The following is a 25,407-nucleotide window of genomic DNA, read 5'->3' on the forward strand; positions in this document are numbered from 1 at the left end:
TACTTTAATGAACTGGGTATGTCTAGTTTAATAGAAAGAAGGACTAGGGGAGACATGATAGCAGTGTTTCAATATCTCAGGGGCTGCCACAAAGAAGAGGGAGTCAAATTATTCTCCAAAGCACCTGATGGTAGAACAAGAAGCAATGGGTGGAAACTAATCAAGGAGAGAAGCAACCTAGAACTGAGGAGAAATTTCCTGATAGAACAATGAATCAGTGGAACAATTTGCCTCCAGAAGTTGTGAATGCCCCAACACTGGAAGTCTTTAAGAAGGTGTTGGATAGCCATTTGTCTGAAACGGTATAGGGTTTCCTGCCTAGGCAGGGGGTTGGACTAGAAGACCTCCAAGGTCCCTTCCAACTCTGCTATTGTATTGTATTGCATTGTATTATATTGAATGATGAACAGGCCGCGTGGAGACTCCTGGGAGGGGAGGGTGGGAGGGGCCAGCCAGTCGTTGCAACTACCGGTTCGCCTGAACCGGTGCACACCAGCTGAATCCCACACCTGCAAAGGGGATCCCTGTTCTAGTCCAACATGCTGCTCAAGCAGGAGACCTTATACCATTGCAGACAATTCGGTCCCTTTCCAAAGTCCAAGGATTTCCTTGCAATCTTTATATCTCTTCCTGGTGCAAAGACTTGAACACGAGAGAGGTGCATAGAAAATCTTTGAAATCAATTGAATGCCCCCTCCCCCACATATAAATATAAACTTTTGTGGCATTGTGTCCAACTTCATCCAATGAAATCTTAAGCCACAGCCAGAATGACTTGTCCAGATCTGCTATTAGTAATAGCAATAGCACATATATGTTTTACAACCCCCTCTAAGTGGTTTACAGATTGCCCCTAACAATCTGCGACCTCATTTTACCCACCTCGGAACGGACGGAAGGCTGAGTCAACCTTGAGCCTGGTGAGATTCGAACTGCCAAATTGCAATCAGCAGAAGTAGCCTGCAGTACTGCACTCTAACTATTGCACCACCATGGCTCATATTGCCCTTAGCTGCAGTATAACGAATTAATTTTAACAGAATAACAGAGTTGGAAGGGATCTAGTCCAACCCCCTGCTCAGGCAGGAGACCTTATACCATTTCAGACAAATGGTTGTCCAATCTCTTCTTTAAACCCTCCAACTTTGGAGCATTCTGGCAGCAAGTAGTTGCACTGATTAATTGTTCTCACTGTCAGGAAATTTTTCCTTAATTCTAGGTTGCTTCAGTCCTTAATCATTGTCCATCCATTGCTTCTTGTCCTGCCTTCAAGTGTTTTAGAGAATAGGCTGATTCCCTCTTCTCTTTGGCAGCCCCTGAGATATTGGAAGACGGCTATCACATTTTCCCTAGCCTTTGTTTCCGCTTCAATCACATCTGTGAACTTGCCTCACAGTTCAAAAAAAACCAAGACTCCCACCGTCATGAGATCATCCTCTGAAATCAAATGTCTTCCTATAAAAACATCATGATATTTACTTAGGCTGTAACATTCCCTAGTTCACACAGAGGACACCATCTTTCTTTCTCCCTTTCTTTACTTGAAGAAGAAAATACTTCGGGGAAGAACTGGGCCGTCTTTGGTTACCTATTTAAGAAGGCCCAGATATAGGAGCCTGTTTTCAGAGAGAGAGATTTTACTGGCCTCCAATTAAACGGTGGTGTTTTTCGCTACATAAACATTGGCAGAAGCATCCAAAGGGAAGTCAAAATGGTATCTGTGCAATTAAAGTTGCACCCCCACAAAGGGATGGGCTTCGCAAATCTGAACAACGGGTTCTCTGCCCAGTTGCTGGGTGGGCCATGGTGGGCGTAACCTAGTCCACCTCCCTCGGGCTCTGGAGGCGCTCCAGAGGCCGGAAATGAGCCAGAAGGCCCATTTTTCTCCATCCCCAAGCCTTCATATGAGCACTGCACTTATCTGGCATCCAAAACGGGCCACGTGGAGACTCCTGGGAGGGGAGGGGAGGGGCAGGGTGTGCAGGGCCATCCAGGGATGGGATTTGGAGGTTCTCTGAACCGGCCATAACATTAGCTATGGGTTCTCCCATACCCAGGCGAACCTGTAGCAGCCCATCCCTGACCCCACACAGCCATGCAGCTATCTTGACTGTTCTGCCTCCCCCTGCCCCACTTGGTCGTTGTCAAAACATGGAGGAGACCCAAGGCTGCCTGCAGTTGTCCACAGCTTGTTGTTCACCCTGAAACTCCAGAGTTCACTGCAGGATGCAAGAACCATCTGGTTTATGACCTCAAAGATGCACAGCGACCAAGGGTGTGAGTTGTGAGTTGACAATGTCGGAAGTGACCCTTGAGGGGAGCCTTGTCAAGAGAGGTGGTATTGTGTGTTTGAGATGGAAGTGTTATCACCAGATTATTCCACACAATTCACAAACAAATACCAGTTGTTTCATATGATATCGTGAGTCTTTTTTCCATCACAAACAGTCTAGAAACATGAGATCATCATCTTCTCCTACTTTCACTCAATGCTCAAGAATGAAGGCAACGGCCTTGTCCTGTGCAGGGATGGGGAGGCTAATAGGATTTCATTTAAAAAAAAATAGGTTTATATATATGATATATAATGGAAGCAGTTAGCTTCCTCCCATAATTGGGGCTTACCAGGGGTTGTAACACTATATATATATATATATATGTGTGTGTGTGTGTGTGTGTGTGTGTGTGTGTGTGTAACATAGCACAGGTTCGAATCCCAATAAGGGTATGGCTAGCTGATGAGAGCTGAATAGCTTGAAATAGATCTATACTAGTCTCCCTTTATTTATTTATCAGCACAAATATAACACAAAATGTGTAACAAAGGCAACAGTAAAAATATTGGGTTTCTGTCGTGATGGAATCTTGTGACGAGCCGATTGACAGATAATGGAAGCTGTTAGCTTCCTCCCATAATTGGGGCTTACCAGGGGTTGTGACACTAAATATATATATGTGTGTGTGTGTGTGTGTGTGCGTATACACACACACACATATACATACATACATACATATATACATACATATATACATATACAAACACACACACACACATATACGGTTGTGTGAGTGATGGATTGCACTTACCTTCACTACCAGTTTGCTGATCGTGCGCACACTTGTTCCATTCGTGTGTGCGCATGCACACTCTACCTGATTATGCTGATTGTCGGGGCTCGTGCAGACACCATATGCTGTCCGTGTGTGTGTGCGCAATTTGTCTTTTGCCATAAAAATAGGTATGGAGCGTGGGCGGGCAGGCCAAAAGAGCCATGGTATTAGTTCACCCTCAGCTGTTCCAGGCCACTACCTGGCCCAACTGGCAGCAACCCACCTCTGGTGTGTGTGTGTGTGTGTTCCAGCAGAACTCTGGAGTGCCTCGAGCAATTTCAGCCAAACATGGTATACAGATGACTTACTCTCGGAAAAAAATACTGTGGGGTAAGACATCCCTAACACCCCTCGGGGTGTGTGTTCTGTTAAGATACAGCCTGTTGTACCTTAAAATGGCTTCTACTGTACTGCCATACAGTACTAATTGTACTGCAATTTAAAGCTAGAACAGCTAAGAAAGGTTTTAAGCTGACTCAAGGGGAATGTGTTGAGGACAGTGTCACAAAGACATGGCATAATCAAGAGACTGCTATGGTATATTCGAGGCCAAATGAGGAGAAAAAACCCTCTGTAAATTTCTCTAGTGTTCTGGCAGATGACATCACTGAGGCTTCTTTGAAGGAATCTCCAGATTTACATGATCTCTTGCTGAGAATGGGATTAAATCAGGGCTATCCAACCTTGGCAACTTTAAGACTTGAGGATTTCAATTCCCAGAATTCTTCAGGCTGGCTGAACAGTTTTGCTTCTTCTTTGGCAGGAGAAAAATAGTCAGCCGTCAGGGTATCATAGGAGAAGAATTATCTAAGTCTTTCCTTGTCAGAATGGCTGGTGGATCTGATGTGGTGAACAACTGAATGCAGGCGATCTCCAAACCTGGCAACTTTAAGATTTGTGGACTTCAACTCCCAGAATTCCTCAGAGTGGCTAAGGAATTCTGGGAGTTGAAGTCCAGAAATATTTAAGGTTGCCAGAATTTATTGACCACGGGCTTAATGTCAACAGGACTAAGAAGACCAAGGCTTCAATCCCTACTCAATCATGAGATTTGCGGGATGTCCTTGAATTACTCCCTATTTCTCAGGCTAATCTAATCGATTGAATTATGAGCATCAAAATATTGACTGAACGGGGAAAAACCATAGATGCTTCCCCATCCACTTTAGTTCTCGGGTGTCATGTCATACACCAAACAGAATTCCAGAAGCACCTTTGTGCCTTTACAATGTGGAGGGCATTTTCAATTTCCTAAGATTTCCCCCACCTCCTTTTCTTCTTCTTCCTATGAGTAATTCCAAATGCGCTTGGTTGAAACTTGAAAGTCAAACTGGGAGTAACCTTGGAGCAGACATCCAAGGCCCGATAATTTTGGGCATAACCTATCTTCTTTGCTTCTGATTATGACACAGTGTTGTGGGTGATTATGGAGGTTAATCTGTAATGTTTGTTGATTGTTGCATTCCACAGCTGTTCATAGGAGTGGTGTGGCCGTTGGGGTGTGATTTTTGAAGGTGAAAATGCTTTAAATCCATCAACAGCATAGATAATGTCATTTGTATGCAAAGAAGGGGCAACTAAAAGGCAGGGGTGGGAACATTTAGTTTTAAAGATTACAGGTAATCCTCGATTTACGACTAGAATTGACCCTATAATTTCTATTGCTATGTGAGAAATTTGATAGGTGAGTTTTGCCTCATTTTAGGAATTTTCTTGCCATGGTTGTTAAGTGAATCACTATTGCAAACGATTATGTTTAAAATTCAAACGATATTAATAATAACAGAGGAAATTGAGATGAGAATGGATGACGCAGAACAAAGAACAACAAAAAGAGATGGAAAAATTGAGAATATTTATCAAAAGAAGAAAGTTGAGGACAGAGTTCCAAAAATCGAAGGAAAAAAGGAACAAAGAGAAAAGAAAATTGTGGATACTGACAGCATACTGAGCGTGGTTGGAAATAGTAAGAGTGGACTATGGAAAGGGGAGATAGGTGGACTGGAACTCTACCTCAGACCTCAAAGTACAGAAGAAGAAAAAAGAGAAAAATTGATGGAAGTAAGGAGAAAAATCTTGACTGAAATATCCGTGATAACCAAAGATAAGTTGATGAAAGGAATAGATGGAGGGTTTCAAGGGCTCATAAGATATACAATGAGCAACAAGCTTTGAAAAGAAGTCCATAAAAGTCCCACTAAGAAAACAACCAGAATATTAATTCCACAAATGACACGAGATATAAAACTGCACTACTACTGCAATGATACAGGTTGTTGTAGTGAAAGTTTATAATAAAAATTAAGTCAAACGTAGTTAAATTTAGAGTATTATATATATATATATATATATATATATATATATATATATATATATATATAGTCATATAAATGAGTAATATTGATAATTATACATATATTGGTACACGTTTGAGGATATGAAATTTTATACAAACTGCAAATGAGGACTACGAGAGGAGACTTAAAAGTATTTGTTATTAAATATAATCAATTTTTATTTAGAATATGTTAGAAAAATGAAATGTTATTGAATGGAATGCTATTATATAGTTTTACCTCAAATTTGGGATATTTCATATAAAAGGATGTAAAAGCAATTTATAGTCAAATGAATGGTTTAATAATTATAATAATTTTTATATAATATACTGGATTGATGATATGAGAATTTGTTTGAAATGAGTTGATAATTTGTGATCTTACATACATTTGAAAGTGAGGACTATGGAAGTGATATACAAAAACTTTACAACTAAGTGACATGCTGTACATGATTGAAGAAGGTTCTGTGTGTTATTGGTTGTCTGTTTTTGTCTGACTAAAAAAGAAAAATATTTTTTTTTTAAAAAAACAAGAAATGATATACAAAGATTTTTGGGTTTGCGGAAATACCACCCCAAGAAAATAGAAATTAAGAGCTGGAAGAGACACCTGCAACAATAGAAAAAGGAAGGAAGAGAGGAAAAGAAGGGAAGAAAGAGAGAACGTGAGGAGAGAAAGATGGAAGGGGGAAGCAGAGAAGGAGAGAGGGGAAGAAGGGGAAGAGGTAGAGAGATGTAGGGGAGAGGTAAGGGAAGAAGGAAGGGAAAGGAGAGGAGGAAAGGAGAAAGTAGAGAAGAGAGAGGGGGAGAGAAAGGAAGAGAGAAGAGGAGATGAGAAGAAGAGGAGGGAAGATAGTGAGGAGGAGAGGAAGATGGAAGGGAGAAGGAGAGAAGGATAGAGGGTAGGAAGAGGAAGAGAGGAGGAGGAGAGAGGTAAGGGAAGAAGGAAGGGAAAAGAGGAAGGAAGGAAGGAAGTAGAGAAGGGAGGGAGGGAGAAAAGGAAAGGAGAAGAAGGTGGTGTCAAAATAGGCGAGGGATGGTAAACAAAACAACCCAAATGGAATATTACAATTTTATAAATGGAATGACAAATGTATTAGACTTATGAATGTAAAAAAAAGAATAATAATTATGTGAATGTATATAGAGAGAACAAAAAATAAAAAAAAAACTTTATTAAAAAAAGAAGAGGGAGTCAAGCTATTCTCCAAAGCACCTGAAGGAGGAACAAGAAGCAATGGATGGAAACTAAGATGCGACCTAGAACTAAGGAGAAATTTCCTTATAGTTAGAATAATTAATCAGTGGAACGACTTGCCTACAGAAGTTGTGGATGCTCCAGCACCGGAGGTTTTTAAGAAGAGATTGGACGATGATTTGTCTGAAATGGCATAGGATCTCCTGCTTGAGCAGGGTGTTGGACTAGAAGATCTCTGAGGTCCCTTCCAACTCTGTTAATTCTCTACTCTTATGTCAAATCAAATGCTCCTCTGGAATGGATGTGGCCTGGTAGAAAATACCCCACTAAATTCAGGCAATTAGGAAAATAATGAACAAAACATTTCAAATATGCTATTAGGGAAAACGGAAGCTTTATCTGGCCAGTGGATCATGTTCAAAAAATCAATTCATCAGACGTTTTGGTTCTTGCATCACTTCTGCATGGTAACTTTCCGGGAAAGTTTCCTGCTGGAGGCAGGTTATCTTTGTGAATTACTCACAACTCCTGGGCTGGTTGCTGATGACAAATTCTTAATGGGCCACGCCTTATCCTTAGATAGCCAATATTGTACACACAGATAGCAAACACAGAAGGCCTAGAAGGGTAAATCAGGCTCAAACAAGACTCCTGTTGTAAATGTTGGCAAAGATTGCTTTTCACCGCTATCTCTTCATGCAGACATAATGGGGTGGTGGTGGTGGTGATACACCAGCTATCAATTCCCTTAAGCACATGTGTCAGAACAAAAACAAAACACCTCCTTGCCAGCAATCAACAGGCAGATAAACGGGGATTAACACTAGACCAACAAACAAGCAGTCAAAAAATAACAATGCCCCAATCACAGAACCACCAACTCAGATGAATAGTCAAACTGTAAACAACATCTAATCGTGGAACTAGCAAGAAGAAAACAACTCTCCCACCAACAGTGACAGGGCAAACCACTATATATAAACAGAGACCAAACCCTACTCGCTTCTAGCACTGATAATGTTCCCTAGTTGGGTAATGAAATATCTGCAAGAAAACAACCAAGCTCAGAGAGCGCCAAGGACCCCACAAAATTGTGAACAGAAAGAATCAAACACAATACAAACATAACTTTTTCTTCAATCTATTTTTAGATCTGTGCTCTAAATAAGGCTGGCATGTATTGGTGTGGGTTTAGAGGTAGTCCTTGACTAAAATTGAGCCCAAAATTTCTGTTGTTAAATGGGACATGTGTTAAGTGAGTTTTGCCCTATGTTACGACTTTTCTTGCCACCGTTGTTAAGTGAATCATTGCCACTGATAAGTTAGTAACATGGTTGTTAAGTGAATCTGGCTTCCCTAAAAGAGCCGAGGTGGTGCAGTGGTTAGGGTGCAGTACTGCAGGCCACTTCAGCTGACTGTTATCTGCAGTTCAGCTGTTCTAATTTCACCGGCTCAAGGTTGACTCAGCCTTCCATCCTTCCGAGGTGGGTAAAATGAGGACCCAGATTGTTGTTGGGGGCAATATGCTGACTCTGTAAACCGCTTAGAGAGGGCTGAAAGCCCTATGAAGCGGTATATAAGCCTAACTGCTATTGCTATTGCTATTGCTATTGATTAATCTTGTCAAAAGGTTGCAAAATGACCTCGGGACACAGCAACGGTCATAAGTATGAACCAGTTGCCAAGCGTCTGAATTTTGATCACATGACCCTGCAGATGCTACAAAAGTCCTAATGTGAGAAAGGGTCATAAGTCACTTTTATCAGTGCCGTTGTAACTTTGGTCATTAAATGAACTGTGGTAAGTCAGGGACTACCTGTATATTGAAATTTAAGTCTTAGAACTGGTAAATGGATGGGTGGTATCCAAAAGATTGCTATTTGCTTTATTGTGCATTATTTCCTTACCTTACTTCCTTGGAATATTCATGATTCTTTTTGTAAAGTGCTCCCCAAAAGAGAAATACATTTACTTCTGCTTGTCTCACGAAGCCAGGATGAGCTTCAGCCTGAATGGCTATGAACTAGTTTCCTGGTGTCCTGATGTTGTTCCAGAAGTTGTGGCTGGAAATTTCCAAGGCTGGAAATCGAGCTGCTTTGTAGTGAATTTATTGCCACATGTAACTGAAGCTGAGATGGCCAGCCTCTTGTAACTTATCTCTGATTGGTCCATGTCATCGTCATGGGAATCTAAGACATCTGGCTCCTGGAGGGTTCTTCATCTAGGCCGGCTTCTGATTGGTCTGTTTTGAAGAAACTGCAAGAGAATTTGTCAATGAAGACTCAATCATCCAGGCCAAAGGCATCTAAAGGTTGAATCATGGCAACTGGACCAAACTTTGTTAATCTGAGATGTTTCATCCAAGCAGTTTCATCACTCAGAGCAAAACATTAGAAAGAGACAAAAAGTCATTGGAATGTACCAACTTCAGGGAGCAAAAATCAGAAAGAGTCAGAAAGTCATTGGAATGTATCAACTTCAGGGATCAGAGTCAGAAAGTCATTGGAATGTACCAACTTCAGGGGTTCCCCCACAAAATGGCTTGCAAGAGAAATCATTTGCCACTGATTGACTGATGCTGCCATCACCACTTTGATACATTCAAGCCAAATTTGTGGAAAGGATGACTGAACAGGGGGAAAAATCACACTGTATTCAAAAAAGGTCCCTTTTTTAAAAAAAGGAAAGAAAACCTATATATTTTGAAAATTGATGGACCACCTGCATGTATATAAAGTTTACTGAAGTTCATTAATTTTCTTTTTTAAGTGATAATCCTCATCAAAGCTTGGCAAACCATATTATTAGTCATGAAATAATAAGAAAAGACAGGAGAAGTTCAGGGGAAAAAGAGCTAAAAACATGGGGGTGATTCAGAAAATGTGATATTGGAAGCTAATAGCTGGAATAAGGCAAGGGAACAAGTGGGGAACAAGAGGCTTAGTGAGGGTCTATTAAGGGAAAAGGATACATGTAAGAACAAAGAGCCACAGATCTCTATTCTTATTCATTTATTCATAGAGCACCAACCTAAAACAAAACAGAAATTTCCTCATAGTTTGAATGATTAATCAATGGAACAATTTGCCTTCAGAAACTGTAATTGCTCCATCACTGGAGGTTTTTAAAAAGAGATTAGATAATCATTTATCCAGAATGTATAAGGTATCCTGCTTCAGCAGGGGGTTCAGAGGTGGGTTCCTACCAGTTCGCACCTATTCGGTAGAACCGGTTCGTCAAATCTACCGAACTGATTGGAAGAAGTTCCACCAGTGGACCTGGAAAGCAGGCCACACCTACAGAAAAGATTCCAAATTTTTTTGAAATCCACCACTGGTCCTTGGATATGATTATTCTACACTATCATGCTCATATTTATAAAACTCAGTGCCTCTGTGAAAGGTAAGGATGACTATTGCATTTGTGGTGCAATCAGAACATTGCGTGTGTTGAAGTTGTTTTAACACAAACCAAAGATGCCTTTTAAAAAACAAGTTTACATCATATTCTTATGCATGCCAGTGCTGTGTGTGAGGTAATTTAAGGTGGTTCTGACCTTCATATCCGGTCACATGGGCGGCAAGCCACTCCCATCCAGTCACATGGGCAGCAAGCCACTCCCACAAAGGAGGCCACACCCACACAGTAGGTTCGAACAATTTTTGAAACCAAAAGATATCACACTCCTGGATTGGAGAGGACATGCACTGGGAAAGATGGAGAAAATGGACAAAGGGATCGATGGACAAGGAAGACAAAGCTAACAAGGAACTGTGAAGTCCACATCAGGAAAACTTAAAATCAAGACAGAAGTGGTGTAGGTGAAAAAGCAAAAGAAGAAGAAAAAGTGTTTGTTTGTTTTAAAAAAAAGAGAAGAATCATTACTATAAGTGCTCAGTGAACAAGGGAAACCGCAATAAAGAAAAGGCAGAACTATTCAGTTTTTAATTTGGTTCAGTTCAAACATTTGCCCTATGAGGAGGTTGTGAAAAGAGAAAGAAGATGTAGGATTGAATGAATAGAGAGTCAGGGAATCCCTGGTTTGAATTATAGGGAAATTCTACATTTAAATTCTATTCTGAGGAACCATTGTGGTTAATTCAGAAATACATGACACTGGGGAGAAAAAAAAACACACTCACTCACTCCTCACTCAGTTCAGTCCAAGGGAATTGCAACTTTACAAGGGAATTGCAACCTAGAAGAAACCCAGCCTCCCATCCTCAATCAGTCTGATGGCCTCAACATTCCATCTCCTTTAACTACGGTCACAAGAGTGAAAAATGGTCATGAGTCACTTTTTTCAGTGCCGTTGTAACTTTGAACAGTCACTAAATGAACAAAATAAGTCAAGGACTTACCTGTATGCAATATCTTGGGGAAATCCTGACAAAGTGGTGAAGTGTCATAGTAATTTCAAAATAGGATGGGTGGCAAATACATTTAATAATAAATGAATGAAAGCATAGGAGAACCAGTGCCTAAAAAGTGGAAAAGGGAAACCCTGGCCAGTTTGACAGACATCCATACCTGGCAAGTTCCAGAGCAGATCATGAAGAAGTTGATCCGTAAGTATCTTGATTATAACACAGTAACTAATCAAAACCATGCAGAATTTATCAAGAGCAAATCCTGTCAGACTAACCTCATCTGAATTTTTGATAGGAAACCTCCTTAATAGATTGTGGGAATTCTGCAGTCATCATATATCTTGGTTCCCTTAAAGCATTTGAGAATCATAATTTGTTTGGATTAGCAGGTTAGTTAGATGTGGGCTTGAAAACTAAGGGTGTACAAGGTGCCTTGGAAATCAAACTCGAAAGTGCTCATGTATGGTTGGAGAGGTATTGAGACGGGGGAGGCCTCAATAAATGGTTTGAGTCTTCTATTCTTCAGTAGTTTATCATGAAGGGAATGCTTACCAGGTCTGCAGAAAATATAACATTGGGTGGGATAGCTAGAACTACAATAATGAACCAATACCTGGAGTTGTGAGGAAAGGACAAAAAAAACCCCACCTCGGATTAAATATAGCCTGGCAAAACTCCTGTTCTTCCAAAAACACCAGGGCTGTAGAATAGAATAGAATAGAATAGAATAGAATAGAATAGAATAGAATAGAATAGAATAGAATAGAATTCTTTATTGGCCAAGTGTGATTGGACACCCAAGGAATTTGTCTTTGGTGCATATGCCCTTATTGTACATAAAGAAAAATAAAATACATTCATCAAGAGTAAAAAGATACAACACTTAGAGATAGTCAAGGTTACTAATAAGCTATCAAATCATACTAGGAATCAAATAAATACAATATAAATTGAAAGATACAAGCAACATGATTATAGTCATAAGTGGAGAGAGAGAGATACTACGAAGGAAGAGAAGAATAATAGTAATACATTCTTAGTAAATTATTGACAGTGTTGTGGGGATTATTTGTTTAGCAGAGGAATGGCAGTTGGGGAAAAAAATTGCTCATGTGTCTAGTTGTTCTGGTGTGCAGTGCTCTATAGTGTCGTTTTGAGGGTAGGAGTTGAAACAACATTTCAGGATGTGAGGGATTTGTAGATATTTTCACAGTTCTCTTTTTGACTCGTGCAGTACACAGGTCATGAATGGAAGGCAGGCTGGTAGTAATTGTTTTTCCTGCAGTTCTGATTATCCTCTGAAGTCTGTGTCTGTCTTGTTGGGTTGCAGAGCCAAACCAGACAGTTATAGAGGTGCAGATGACAGACTCAATAATTCCTCTGTAGAACTGAATCAACTAGAAATGTTGGTTCTAGTGATGAAATCAGATGGCCTTACAAGTTCCCTCAGTGAGCAAGGGTGCTCCTCAATTCGTGAGTTTCTACTAGCATAGATGATGTAATCATTTCAGGAGTGCAATTGAGCGGATATGGACAAGGAAACCCAAATGGTGGGGCAACCCATATTCATTGCCCTGTGGGTCAATTATTGCAGCACATTCTAGGTGGGGCAACATTTGAAGCTGACTCAGAAGCTACAACTGAAACAGAATGCATTGGCCATGGGTTACTAGAATCGTTCTTCTTTGTAAGAAAATAAATGCAATTCTGGGTTAAACAATTGAGTTCTTGATCTTCTCTGAGATTGGCTTAATGGTGACCAAGCTGCCACCGTTTGTTCTTTCATGTGTGATTTTGTGAATTTAGAGTGCAGGACCAAGGTGTAGTGTATGTGTGTTGGTTGACTTTGTTGTGGCCTGCCAGCGGCCAGCGGAGCTGGCAGCAGATTCGGACAGTGAGGAGGTTGGGGAGGAACATGGGCCAGTCCTGGAGTCTGGGGAAGGCTGTGCTGAGGGCTCTGTGTCAGAGGCAGAGAGGGGTCAGAGCCATAAGCCAGTTATCAGCTGCCTTCAGAGTCAGAAATCAGTGAGGCAGAAGAACAGCTGGAGCTTGTTCCCAGTGTGTGCATGCCAGATGAAGGGAACAGCTAAAAAGTGGGTCAACTTGGGAGTAAGGCCACAGGTGGACAATGAATGGCCCCTCCCAGACGAAATTAAAGATGAGCGAAAGGGGAGTGGAGTTTGCAGGAGACAGTTTGCTTGGTTCGTGATTCTCTCTCCAAGCCAGATAAGGTCTGTGACTGTAAACCCTCCCTTGAAAGACCTTACTGTATGTGAATGAGCAGAATTGACAGTAAATTACTAAAAGATTTTTTTGTTGGGACCAGGAGTTTGCTTCATGCTCTTGGGAAACCTAGGTCAGAACACATTCCTAAAAAATGTTCTTAAAAATTTATGACCAATCCAAGACACAGCTTTCAAAAATCCCAGCCAGGCAAAGATTAAAACATCACTATTTTAATTGATTGTTCATAGAACATACAGAGTTGAGCCAGTTCATCTGGAATAGTGTTAACATATAAAGTGCAATTCACAAAAAGTGAGTTACTAAAGTTTTGGAAATGCTAATATGGCTGCATCAACCCTTACAAACAACTCATTGTTACACAGCTAGCAAACACTAACAAAAAATGTTCTGTCTAACATACAAAACAGGAATAAAAAAAATCAGTTGTTTTTACAATAAATAAAAAGGAGCATCTTTAACTTTTATTGTGCCAGTTCTCACGAAGCTGAAAAGTCTTGTCCATCGCTTCAATAACATTTTTTTTACTTGTCAGTTTTTTTTATTTTTTTCCTCTGTCACACAACTTTCCCCCCATTATTGAAGTATCACAACACTATTTGCAAAATTCAGATCATAATTCAGTCCTCACTGAAACCTTGCTCCTTCGCCAAAGTACAAATCATAAAAAGATTCTTGATTTCCAAAGTCTAGCCCTCTTTCTATCAGAGATTTACGACCCACAAAAAACCTTAGTATTAATTCTACCTTGCTAGAGAAACATAAAACATAAGAATTCTTTCCAAATGCATAGTGCCGTACAAGAGCAGCAATTCCCCACTCTACCTCCCAGTTTCACACATAAATAAAAGTCAGTTTAAATTACATAGATATTATTATTATTATTAATAAATATTAAATATCCCCTTTCCCCCTCCATCAGTTGCAGCAACAAGGAATTGTCCCCTTTCCTGTTGCATAATGCCATGTCAGTCCAGTTCAAGTTTTTGTAACGTCAGCCTTGCTTGGCATCCTCCGGGCGGGTGACCGCACAGGCTGAGCTCCAAAACCTCCTTGTCTCTTTTTCTGCATCTTTACTTCTGCTTTACAAAGATACTTTTTCTAAAGGCCCACCATCAGCATGGCAGTCTCTCCCTCTGACTTCCCAGTTTAGGCTCTGGTTTCGTTTCTCCCTCCGGTGAAAGCGGGGAGGTCGTTCAATCTTCAGAAAGCAGCTGGATTCTGCTGCAAAAAATGGGTAATGTCAACAGTGGATTCGGAAGATCTCTCCTCTCCCCAGGGCCACTCAGAAACATTGGCCACAGTGGTGATTTCCAAGGAGAATGTTGTTGATACAACAGGTTGCTCTGTGATTATGGGCAGTTCGGAAGGGACAGGTGGGACCTGAGACTCCCAGCCCTGCACAGAGCAGCCAGATGTGTTGTCTTCCAGGGTGGCTCCAGCCAGGAGGACGTCATCTTCTGCATTATAAATTTGGAAGAAGACAACGGCGAGGAGGATGAAGAGGAGGGTCTTGGCAGAGCTGCGCCCCTGCGTGGGATAGTAACGCTTCACCTGGGAAAGAGAAGAATCAAGAGAGGGGATTAGTGACACAGCTCCCTAGGATAATCCCTGCCTTTAGTTCAATACTTTTGCAACCAAATGATGTAGGGCCTCCTGTTTGGGTGTGTGTTGCAGGGGGGTTGGACTAGATGACCTACAAGGTCCCTTCCAACTCTGTTATTCTGTACTGAAATAATGCCCTTTTCCTTGCCATGTACTGGGGAGGGGGGAAACCCTGCACTTTCAGGAATGATTCTAAAATTTGCAAAATTTTGCAAAAAAATATACACCATGTCCTTGCTGGCTGCAGAATTCTGAGAATGGAAGGCCATACATTTTAAATTTGCCAAGTTAAAAAAAAAATACTAATGAATATGTTAGGCTGCTCATATGGAAGTAGCACACCTGAATTTGCAGGGTGCTAGAACTAAAATGCTTTCCCCCACTGCTCCAATCCCTCTCCTTGTCAGCCCAGCACAAGAAGCAATGGGTGGAAACTAACCAAGGAGAGAAGCAACCTAGAACTAAGGAGAAATTTCCTGACAGGTAGAACAATTAATCAGCGGAAGGACTTGCCTCCAGAAATTGTGAATGCTCCCACATTAGAAGTTTTTAAGAAAATGTTGGATAGCCATTTGTCTGAAATGGTGTAGGGTTTCCTGCCTAAGCAGGGGGTTGGACTAGAAGATCTCCAAGGTTCCTTCCAACTCTGCCATTCTTGGATCAGAGGACGTGGGGACTTCAACCCCCAGAGTTCCCCAGCCAGCAAACATCTTAAAGAAAAGTCTTGAATCAATCAATCAGAATAGAGCTGGAAGGGACCTTGGAGGTCTTCTAGTCCAACCCCCTGCTCAAGCAGGAGCCCCAATACAATTTCCGACAAATGACTGTCCAATCTCTTCTTAAAAACCTCCAGTGATGGAGGCACCCACAACTTCTGACAGCAAACTGTTGGGCTAATTAATTGTTCTCACTGTAAGGAAGTTTCTAGCCAAACCCCAGTTATTCTCCCGCTGCAAACCGTCCCCCACTGGACTTACCACTGGAGGGTAGAGGACTTTCCGGGAACGCCTCTTGGGCTTGCTGGTCTTAGCGAAGCTCCGGTGGGCGGCATGATTCTTCTCGTCCTCCGGCAGAGGATCAAACGTGAAGTATTGGGGCCCGGTAGGCGCGGCCCTGGCGGAGAGCTGCGGCATGCTGAGCGGTGACATGCTGAGCGGTGCTAAGGTCGGCTTGCAGGCGTAGCACATCGTCGTTCGGCCTTAGCAGAGGAGAAGGGGAGAAGCAGCTGAAAGCGCTCAGAATGAGGAGCCGCTCGGCCGGATCCGAATTTATGTATAGGAGAGGCCACGCCCCCCGCGCCACCCCATTGGCTAAGCAGCTGTTAGCAGGGGGACAGCTCAGACGGGAAAATCCAAATTTTTAAGAGTTTTAATGCCTTCAGGTGTAGGGATATCACGCACAGGCAAACCCGCGCGGGGGTGGGGGTGGGGGTGGGGAAGGGAAGGAGATTGGTGCCAGCGAAAGCGGAGAAAGGGCATTGTTTGCAAAACACGCGTCCCACACGCCCTTTTCTGTCCTGGTACACCGCGGCCACTAAACAAAACACGCACACACACGAAAAGCTCGGTCCCTTTCCCCAGCTCCAAGGGATTCCCTTGCAATCTTTGCAGTCTCCTTCTGCTGCAAAAGTTTTATTTAAAACCTTTTAAATTATTTTTGTCAATATGTATTAATGTATATAATATATACATTAAATATATTTGTCAAACCTGTACGAGACAACAGGTAGAAGTATATGCCTGCTCTTATTGAAGGGTGGGAAAGGATAGGTTTGAATGTACTTGTTTTCATAAGTCTGTTTTAGCTGTAAACCACTGGGAGTATGCAAGGAACGTGGCAGTCTATCAGAATAGTAAAGTAAATGATTGGATGAATGAGTGCCTCAACGTCACTTTTTCTGAAAGGCAACTAGATTTTCTTGGGTTCACTCTCCCTCCCCTCTCCTTTGAAAACGTTTCGCTTCTCATCCCAGAAGCTTCTTCGGATCTTCTTCAGAACTGTTCAGAACAGTTGTCCAGAACTGAAGAAGCTCCTGGGATGAGAAGCGAAATGTTTTCCAAGAAAAAACGGAGAATGTCCAGTTGCCTTTTGGAAAAGCACCTTTGGGGCAACCATTTTATTTATTTTACTTTATTTAATTTGTCAAACGTATGAGATAACAGGTATAAATATAAACATGGACATGAACACAGGAAATGGGTACGAATAAATGGGGACAGTAGGACAGGGATGGTAGGCACACTGGTGGGCTCATGCACACCCCCTTTACAGACCTGTTAGGAAAGGGGTGAGGTTCACGGCAGACAGTTTAAGGTTAAAGTTATGGGGGTTTGGTGATGTAACAACAGAGTCAGGTAGAGCATTCCAGGCGTGGACCACTCTGTTGCTGAAGTCGTATTTTCTTCAATCGAGTTTGGAGTGGTTTACCTTGAGTTTGTATCAATTGTTTGTCTGAGTATTATTGCGGTTGAAGCTGAAGTAGTCGTTGACAAGTAGGACGTTGTAGCAGACAATTTTGTGTACCACCCTTTGGTCAGACATTAATTTGCGTAGTTCTAGATTGTCCAAGGCCAAAATTTCAAGCCTGGTAGCATAAGGGGTTCTATTGTGTTTTGAATGTGAGAGAGATGGGTAGGCAATCTTTGAACCTCGTTGACAGTCTTCCTCCTATAAACATAAATTTCAGTCTCTCCCCCTACATAAATTTAATTTTTTGTGGCGTGGTGCCCAGCTGCATCCAATACAACCTTAAGCCACAGCCAGGATGATTTGGCCTTGCAAAAGTGTCCAAGATCTGCTTTTGCGCTTAGCTGCAGTGTAATTATTTATAGCCCATCTTTATTATTTTTTATAAATAACTCAAGGCATGGAGCATACCTAAATACCCCTTCCACCTATTTCCCCCAAAACAACCCTATGACGGTGGGTTGGGATAAGGGAGAGTAACTGCCTCAATGTCACCCAACTGGCTTTCCTGGCTAAGGCAGAACTAGAACTCGCGCTCTCCTGGTTCCTAGCCCTGGTGCATTACCCATGAGAACAGACTGCCTTTAAAAGAGTTACTCAATTTGGTTGTGGTCTAAAGATTGCAAGGGGGCCAAATTAATGCAAGAGTCTCTCTGTTGTTAGTTGCGAAGTCGTTTCCAACCCATCGCGATCCCATGGACAATGTTCCTCCAGACCTTCCTGTCCTCTACCATCCTCTGGAGTCCCATTTAAGCTCACGGCGACTGCTTCAGTGAACCTCTATGCAAGTCCTATTGCCATCAGTAACAAGGAGGGGGTCACAAGTAGCTTTTTCATTTATTTTATTTATTTCTCAATGTCAGCGTTCCGAGTAACGTACTCATTGAAAGCAGAACTTCGAGACAGGTAGACTCCTCAAAGAACATATTCATTGGATACATCATATTGACACAGCTGGTGAAAACCGATTGTAACAGTTCCTGCGGTTTTCACCTAATTAAAAGAGCAACAATCCCTCCTCCCAGATGTCACCAGTCACATCATCCAATGAAAGTAGCTGGCAGGCTGCTTGGCCATTCCTCTCCTCCTTCAACATCCACCTGTTACGATGACCTTGGTTCCCACTGGAAAACTTTTTGTTTTGACTGGTAGCCGGGCTATCAAATTTCCCCCCTCACTTTCCCCTCTCAGGCTTCGTGGCAACTATGTGGCAGTGCAAGATGGCTTCAGCCAGGTTAACTTCAGAGTTGACACTCAGATTTAGACACTGCCTATGTGGCTTTTATTTTCCTGGGCTCCAAGATCACCGCAGATGGGGACTGCAGCCAAGAAATTAAAAGACACTTGCTCCTGAGGAGGAAAGTTATGGTAAATCTAAGCATCATACTAAAAAGCAGAAACATCACCCTGCCAACAAAAGTGCGTATAGTCAAGGCTATGGTTTTCCCAGTTGTAATGTATGGCTGTGAAAGTTGGACCATAAGAAAGGCTGAGCGCCAAAGAATGGAGACCTTTGAACTCTGGTGCTGGAGAAGACTCCTGCGAGTCCCTTGGACTGCAAGGTGATCAAAGCGATCAGTCCTAGAGGAGATCAACCCTGACTGCTCTTTAGAAGGCCAGATCCTGAAGATGAAATTCAAATCCTTTGGCCACCTAATGAGAAGGAAGGACTCACTGGAGAAGAGCCTAATGCTGGGAATGATTGAGGGCAAAAGAAGAAAGGGACAACAGAGAATGAAGTGGCTGAAGGGAATCACTGAAGCAGTAGGCGTGAGTTTAAATGGATTCCAGGGGATGGTAGAGGACAGGAAGGCCTGGAGGAACATTGCCCATGGGGTTGCAATGGGTCGGACACGACTTCACAACTAACAACAACAGCAACAATTTGGCTCAGTGATAACCTTGGAGGTCTGTCGTAACTTTGAATGGTTGCTAAGCCCCCCCCCCCCGGTCTTAAGTTGAGGGCTACCTGACTGTCATCCACAGATGTCCTGTTCTCCTTTGCCTTAAAAGAACCTGGAAGCGTCTCTCCATTTTGGCTGCACAAAGAACATTTGCTAATGAACTGGCACTCTCATTGATGTCCTTGTTCTCGTTCTGAAGAATATCAGATTCAGGGATACTCTCACACGCTCACTGCTGCTCTGCTCTATTTCTAAATGCGTTTTAGTTAATAGATGGGGAGGACATACTCTCCTGTTGTTGTTTTTTAACATATATTATTATTGTGGAACAGAATATTCTCTTGCATCATTCCCTGTTTCACTCCTCTCCTCAACCCTTTCCTCTCCCTCCATCCTTTGTCTTCCAGATTCGGGAAAGAGAATTTGTTCTTGAAGTTTCGGCCAAAGTTAAATGCACTTTTGCATCCATTTATTTGATTGCAAAGGGGTCAAGGTTTATTTGTGGGTGTATATCTTGCTCTCAGGACACCACTCTAGGGCATTGCAGACCAAAACAACTAGACACAAAGACAGTTTTTTCACCCATGCCATCACTCTGCTAAGCATCTAATTCCCACAGCACTGTCTTACACCTAAGGATATTTACCCATATAGTAGGGATGTATTACTATTATCTTTCCCATCTTTCCTATTTCCTTCTTGTTGTTTGTACGTACAGGTAATCCTCAACTTATGTCCACAATTGAGCCCCAAATTTATGTTGCTAAGTGAGAAATGTCTTACGTGAGTTTTGCCCCATTCTATGACTTTTCTTACCCCATTTGTTAAGTGAATCACTGCAGCTGAGGAAGACGGTTGTTAAGGGGATCTGGTTTCCCCATTGACTTTGCTTGTCAGAAGGTCACAAAAGGGGAATCACATGGTCCCCGGGACACTGCAACCATCATAAATGTCAGTCAGTTGTCAAGCATCCCAATGTAAATCACATGAGCAACGGTCATAAGTGTGGGAAGTGGTCACAAGTCACTATTTTTAGTGCCATTGTAACTTTGAATGGTCACTAAACCAGCTGTTGTAAGCCGAGTTCGAGAGCATATGCACCAGAGACAAATTCCTTGTGTGTCCAATTGCACTTGGCCAATAAAGAATATTTGATTCTTCTATTCTATTCATTTGTCCAGGGATATTTCAATTGGCAGAGACATGGTAACAAGGTCAGCCAATGTATAGGCAAGGCAACTGGGTCAACCAATGGGAACTATTTGGTGACTGAGAGCCATGCCAGGCGGCTTGGATCCTGGGCGTGGCTTACCTATGTAGCGCTGAGTCTGTGCAAGAGAACTAATCTAGTCTGCTCTCTGAATTGAAATTGGAAACCAATATCTCCTCTGCCTGTGTTTTGCCTGTAACTACTACCATGTTGGAGAATCCACTATTGGTATTGTACATTTATTCATGTATTATTGTGTATATAAAGAAGTTATTGAATCCTGCTGAATCAGTTATCTGTGCGCGCTTTGTGGGTTTGAATTTTCTGCAACAAACTCTGACAGTAATACGGCATAATAACAGGATCTTGAAAGTCAGTCATATTCTGCTATGCCAACAGAATCAAGAAGGGCTTAGTCTGAATTTCTTCTTCATATTTTCCATTTTTCTAAGACTTAATCGCTGTTTCACTTCTCTTATTGGTTCTTTCTTTCTAAGGTCATTTTCACTATCCTTTACAAGGAACTATTTGAACGAATATCTTCTAGTGACGTTTTTGTAGTCTGAGAAAAAGAGCAGAGCAGTTTGAGGTGTGGGGAGAAGGATTTCTCGTTTGCCCTGAGGAACTCTAGGGGAAAAAAATTGACACCCTGTATCTCTTTCCTTGAATTTAGGGGGAGAATTTCAAAAGATGATTTGCAGCCAAAGTGACTTCCACCGAAGAAAACGACATCAGGGTGATAACAGTGAGAAGGAAGAGAAAGTATAGGGGATACATAATATTTCAGTTATTCCCACTTTTAATTAAAATAGAGTTGGCTTTGGTTAATCTTGAAAAGCTAAGCAGAATTGGATTCAGTTAGTATTTGGATGGGAGACCACAAGAAGACCTCCTGACTAATGAGAGGAGAAAAAGGAAGGGCATCAGGCATGAAATGCTATCATCTTTGCTACTGGTTCAGAACCGGAAGCACGCAGGTGCGGTGCTTCTGCGCATGCGCAGAACCTTCTGTGCATGCACAGAGTGTCCATGATGATGTCTGGGTGGGCAGGTGGAGCCTCCCCCTGCAGCCACTACCGGTTTGCCCTGGGTTTGCCCATCTCTGAAGGGCATCCTGTCTTTGAAGGAGAAAAATCACCCCATCAGGAAAACCTAGGAAGGAGAATCAGATATAGGCAGTCCTCGACGTACGACCACAATTGACCCCCAAAACTTCTGTTGCTAAATAAGACAATTGTTTAGTGAGTTTTGCCCCCATTTTACGGTCTTTCTTGCCACAGTTGTGGCACAGTTGTGTATACTAGAAAATGAATGGTTGCCTGTGACAAACGGCCACTCCCAACCCCCTACTATTTATTTTCCAGCCAGGGAGAGGCTAGCATTTACGTCTGCCTTTCCCTAAGAGCCGGCTTATTTTTTTCCTTGGCTCTCCTCTCTTTTCCTCTTTACTAAGCAGCTGCCTCTAATTAGGGGAAGATGGAATCACTGCAATTGTTACATTAGTAAGACGGTTGTTAAGTGAGTCCCGGCTTCCCCACTGACTTTTCTCATCAGAAAGGAGATCACACGACCCCAGGACACTGCAACCGTCATAAATATGAATCCGTTCCCAAGCTCCAAATTTTCATTGCGTGAACTATGGGAATGCCGCAATGGTCGCACGTGTGGGAAAAAAGGTGATAAGCCATGTTTTCCAGTGCTGTTGTAATGTCAAATAGTCACTAAACGAATGGTTGTAAGCTGAGGACTACCTTAGATAGGGATACAGAGGGGGAAACTGCTTGTCCACTGCACTGTTTAAGTCTGCCAAAGTTTGATAAGTTTGCCGAAAACAATCATTTTACCAATAGGACCTTGGGACCGGATATAGGTCGGGTGTCATCCCGTGCCCTTCGCCGTTGTTTGTGCGAGATGCAAAATCTCATTGACACACTTGCTCCAAAGGCTTGCAATCCCACTGTAAACATCCTGCGTCGGATACACCCCCACAATTACCTTCTACTCACTAGTGATCTTCGAACCTTGAAGCAGATAAATAGTTCATGCAATCTCCCAAGCAGATGGTCTAAATACAGATGTGGACACTTTAATTCTTCCATTTCCAAACAAAATAAGGGGGGTGGAAAGTGGTACTTCTGGCCAAGGTTACATTATGCAATTGCGTGTGACTCACAAATGGGATTTTACCGAGCATCCCAAAAACTGCATTTATCTTCTCATATCTTCCCATCATTTAAAAATCTATCCCTGCCCTATCACCACAAAAACATTGGTCACAAAAACTAACAGGGGCATAGTTGTGCAATGTCGTTTGACTAATGGCCCTAGGAGCTATTGGCCTGGAAAGTTTCTTAAATCACTTTGTGAGTAAACAAGAGCTACCAAATTGGAAGGAATCTGCAGCCTGTTTGTTAATTCATCTTTTCGTTTGCGGCCCTACGTTCTGCTCTGCCTCTTGGAACTTCGGGACAGACAAATCCAAAAGTGGGATCCTGCAAATGTGGGCTCCTGTAGCTGAAACTACGCACCCCACAATCCTCACCGTTAAGTATGCTGGCTGGGTCCTCCACTTACAACCATTTGTTTAAAGTTCAAAGCTGCAATGGCACTGAAAGAAGTGAATAATGACTGTTTCTCTCGCCATGTACATGTATACATCTGAACTAGATAGTGTTCTAGTTCTCTGTGTCATATATGTGGGTACATGCATATTTTTATCTATCTATCTATCTATCTATCTATCTATCTATCTATCTATCTATCTATCTATCTTGTCATGATTATGTTGATATTAGAGCTGAAGAGCCTTTGAGAGCTGTACGCAACATAATTTCATTTTAATGTATGACGATTAGTGTACATAAAAAGTGACAATAAAGTTGTTCTAAGTCCACGTTTTTGTTTCACAACTTCAACATGGTATTCAATTGCATTATTGCATAAAATAAGGAAAGAAGAGTGACAAAACCCCAAATTTCTAGACCATGCAATGGCAAATAACAGAATAACGGAGTTGGAAGGGACCTTGGAAGTCTTCTGCTCCAACCCCTTGCTCAAGCAGGAAACCCTATAACCATTTCCGACAAATGGCTATCCAACATCTTCTTAAAGACTTCCAGTGTTGGAGCATTCACAACTTCCGGAGGCAAATTGTTTCACTGGTTTATTATTCTCACTGTCAGGAAATTTCTCCTTAGTTCTAGATTACTTCTCTCCTTGATTAGTCTCCATCCATTGCTTCTTGTCTTAACTTCAGGTGCTTTGGAGAATAGCTTGACTCTTTCTTCTTCTAAATGGTAATGATGTTTGTAACAATCTTTGACTATAATGTAAGTCACTTTTTTCATTACTACAGTCACCAAATTGTGGGTGCACCTCGGTACACCCATGTTACACCTATCCTCTGCGAGCTGCACTGGCTTCCGATCGGTCTCTGGATACGCTTCAAGGTGCTAGTTGTCACTTATAAAGCCCTTCATGGTATTGGACCTGGGTACTTGAGAGACCGCCTGCTGCCAATTACCTCCCAAAGACCCATTAGATCACACAGGGTTGGCCTCCTCCGGGTTCCTTCTACCAGCCAATGCCATCTGGCTACGACCCGGGGGAGGGCCTTCTCTGTGGCAGCTCCGGCCCTTTGGAACGAGCTCCCCGCAGAGATTCGGACCCTCACCTCTCTCCAGGTCTTCCGAAAAGCCGTTAAAACCTGGCTGTGTCAGCAGGCCTGGGGTTGATGAGCTCCCTTCCCCTCTCGACTTGTGTGGCTGTTGGCTATTTTAAATGCTTGTCTTGTATTTTTGTGTTCCCTTTCCCCCTTGAGTTGTTCGCCGCCCTGAGTCCCACTGGGAATAGGGCGGCATATAAATAAAACAAATCTCAATCTCAATCTCAAATGAACGTTTGCAAGTAAAGGACTACCTGTATTAATGAGAAGGAAATATTAATTTGACTAATAAAGGTGTGTGTGTGTGTGTGTGTGTGTGTGTGTGTATATATATATATATATGTGTGTGTGTGTGTGTGTGTGTGTGTGTATGTATGTATGTATATACATACACACACTGATAAACGCTGATAAACGGATAAGAGCCTGTGGCCTAATGGCTAAGATCTCTGCCTAGTATGCCTAGTGTGCAATATAGCCCAGGTTCAAAATCCCAGTAAGGGTATGGCTAGCTGATGAGAGCTAAATAGCTTGAAATAGATCTATACTAGTCTCCCTTTATTTATTTATCAGCACAAATAAAAACACACACACACACACACACACACACACACACACACACACACACATATATACCGTATTTATCGGCGTATAACACGCACCGGCGTATAACACGCACCCCCCATTTTAACACAAAAATTTGAGTAAAAATTTTTTTCATTAAAAATAAATGACTTGGAAGCTCGGAACTTAATGTTGGATTAAAATTTATAACATTAGAACATGAATTATAACATTAACTCCTCTTAAAAGGCAAACTTTCTTCTCTTCCTTCCTTTCTCCTTCCATCCTCTCTTCTTTCCTCACTCACTCCCTTCCTCCTTTTCTCTTCCTTCCTCCTTCCATTCTTTCAACTTCCTTTCTTTTACCTATCTATCTTTTCTGTCTTTCTGCTCTTTCCATTTCTCTCTTCCTCTTCGCTTCTGTTCCTTCCTCCTTCCATCCTTTCACCTTCCCTCCTTCCTATTTCTTCCTTCCTTCTGCCTATCTACCTTCACCTTTGTCTTTCTGCTCTTTCCCTGTCTTCCTCTTTCCTCCCTCCCTTCTTTCCTTTCTAGTTCCATCTTTTCTTCTTTCCTCTCTCCCTCCCTTTTTCTTTCTTCCTTCCTTCCTCCTTCCTCTTGCCTATCAACTTCATCCTCCTCGTCTTTCTGCTCTTTCCCTCTCTTCCCCTTTTCTTCCCACTTCCTTCCCTCTTTTCTCCCTCCCTTCTTCTTTTTCTTCCTTTCTTCTT

The 25,407-nt window shown here is 42.1% G+C and overlaps 2 protein-coding genes across 2 annotated transcripts in view; one reads left to right on the top strand and one right to left on the bottom strand.

Moving 5' to 3' along the window:
- LOC116503304 (zinc-binding protein A33-like) overlaps positions 1-25,407 on the top strand; it is a 902,198-nt gene that overhangs the window by 713,176 nt on the left and 163,615 nt on the right. The gene's annotated exons all lie outside the window — the stretch shown is intronic.
- IER3 (immediate early response 3) lies at positions 13,492-16,095 on the bottom strand. The gene is made up of 2 exons (XM_032209649.1): positions 15,847-16,095; positions 13,492-14,818 (listed from the first exon to the last, which is right to left on the bottom strand). The coding sequence occupies exons 1-2, from the start codon at positions 16,054-16,056 to the stop codon at positions 14,468-14,470; spliced, it is 561 nt and encodes a 186-aa protein (XP_032065540.1). The 5' UTR covers positions 16,057-16,095; the 3' UTR covers positions 13,492-14,467.

This window comes from Thamnophis elegans, chromosome 2, assembly GCF_009769535.1.
Source record: "Thamnophis elegans isolate rThaEle1 chromosome 2, rThaEle1.pri, whole genome shotgun sequence".
In the NCBI taxonomy this organism is placed as follows: Eukaryota; Metazoa; Chordata; class Lepidosauria; order Squamata; family Colubridae; genus Thamnophis; species Thamnophis elegans.

Excerpts from the sequence above, each read along its gene's own strand:
- IER3 (XM_032209649.1), bottom strand. The coding sequence starts at position 16,056 with ATGTGCTACGCCTGCAAGCCGACCTTAGCACCGCTCAGCATGTCACCG. Across the intron at positions 14,819-15,846 it reads AAGTCCTCTACCCTCCAGTG|GTGAAGCGTTACTATCCCAC; the intron begins GTAAGTCCAGTG and ends TCTCTTTCCCAG.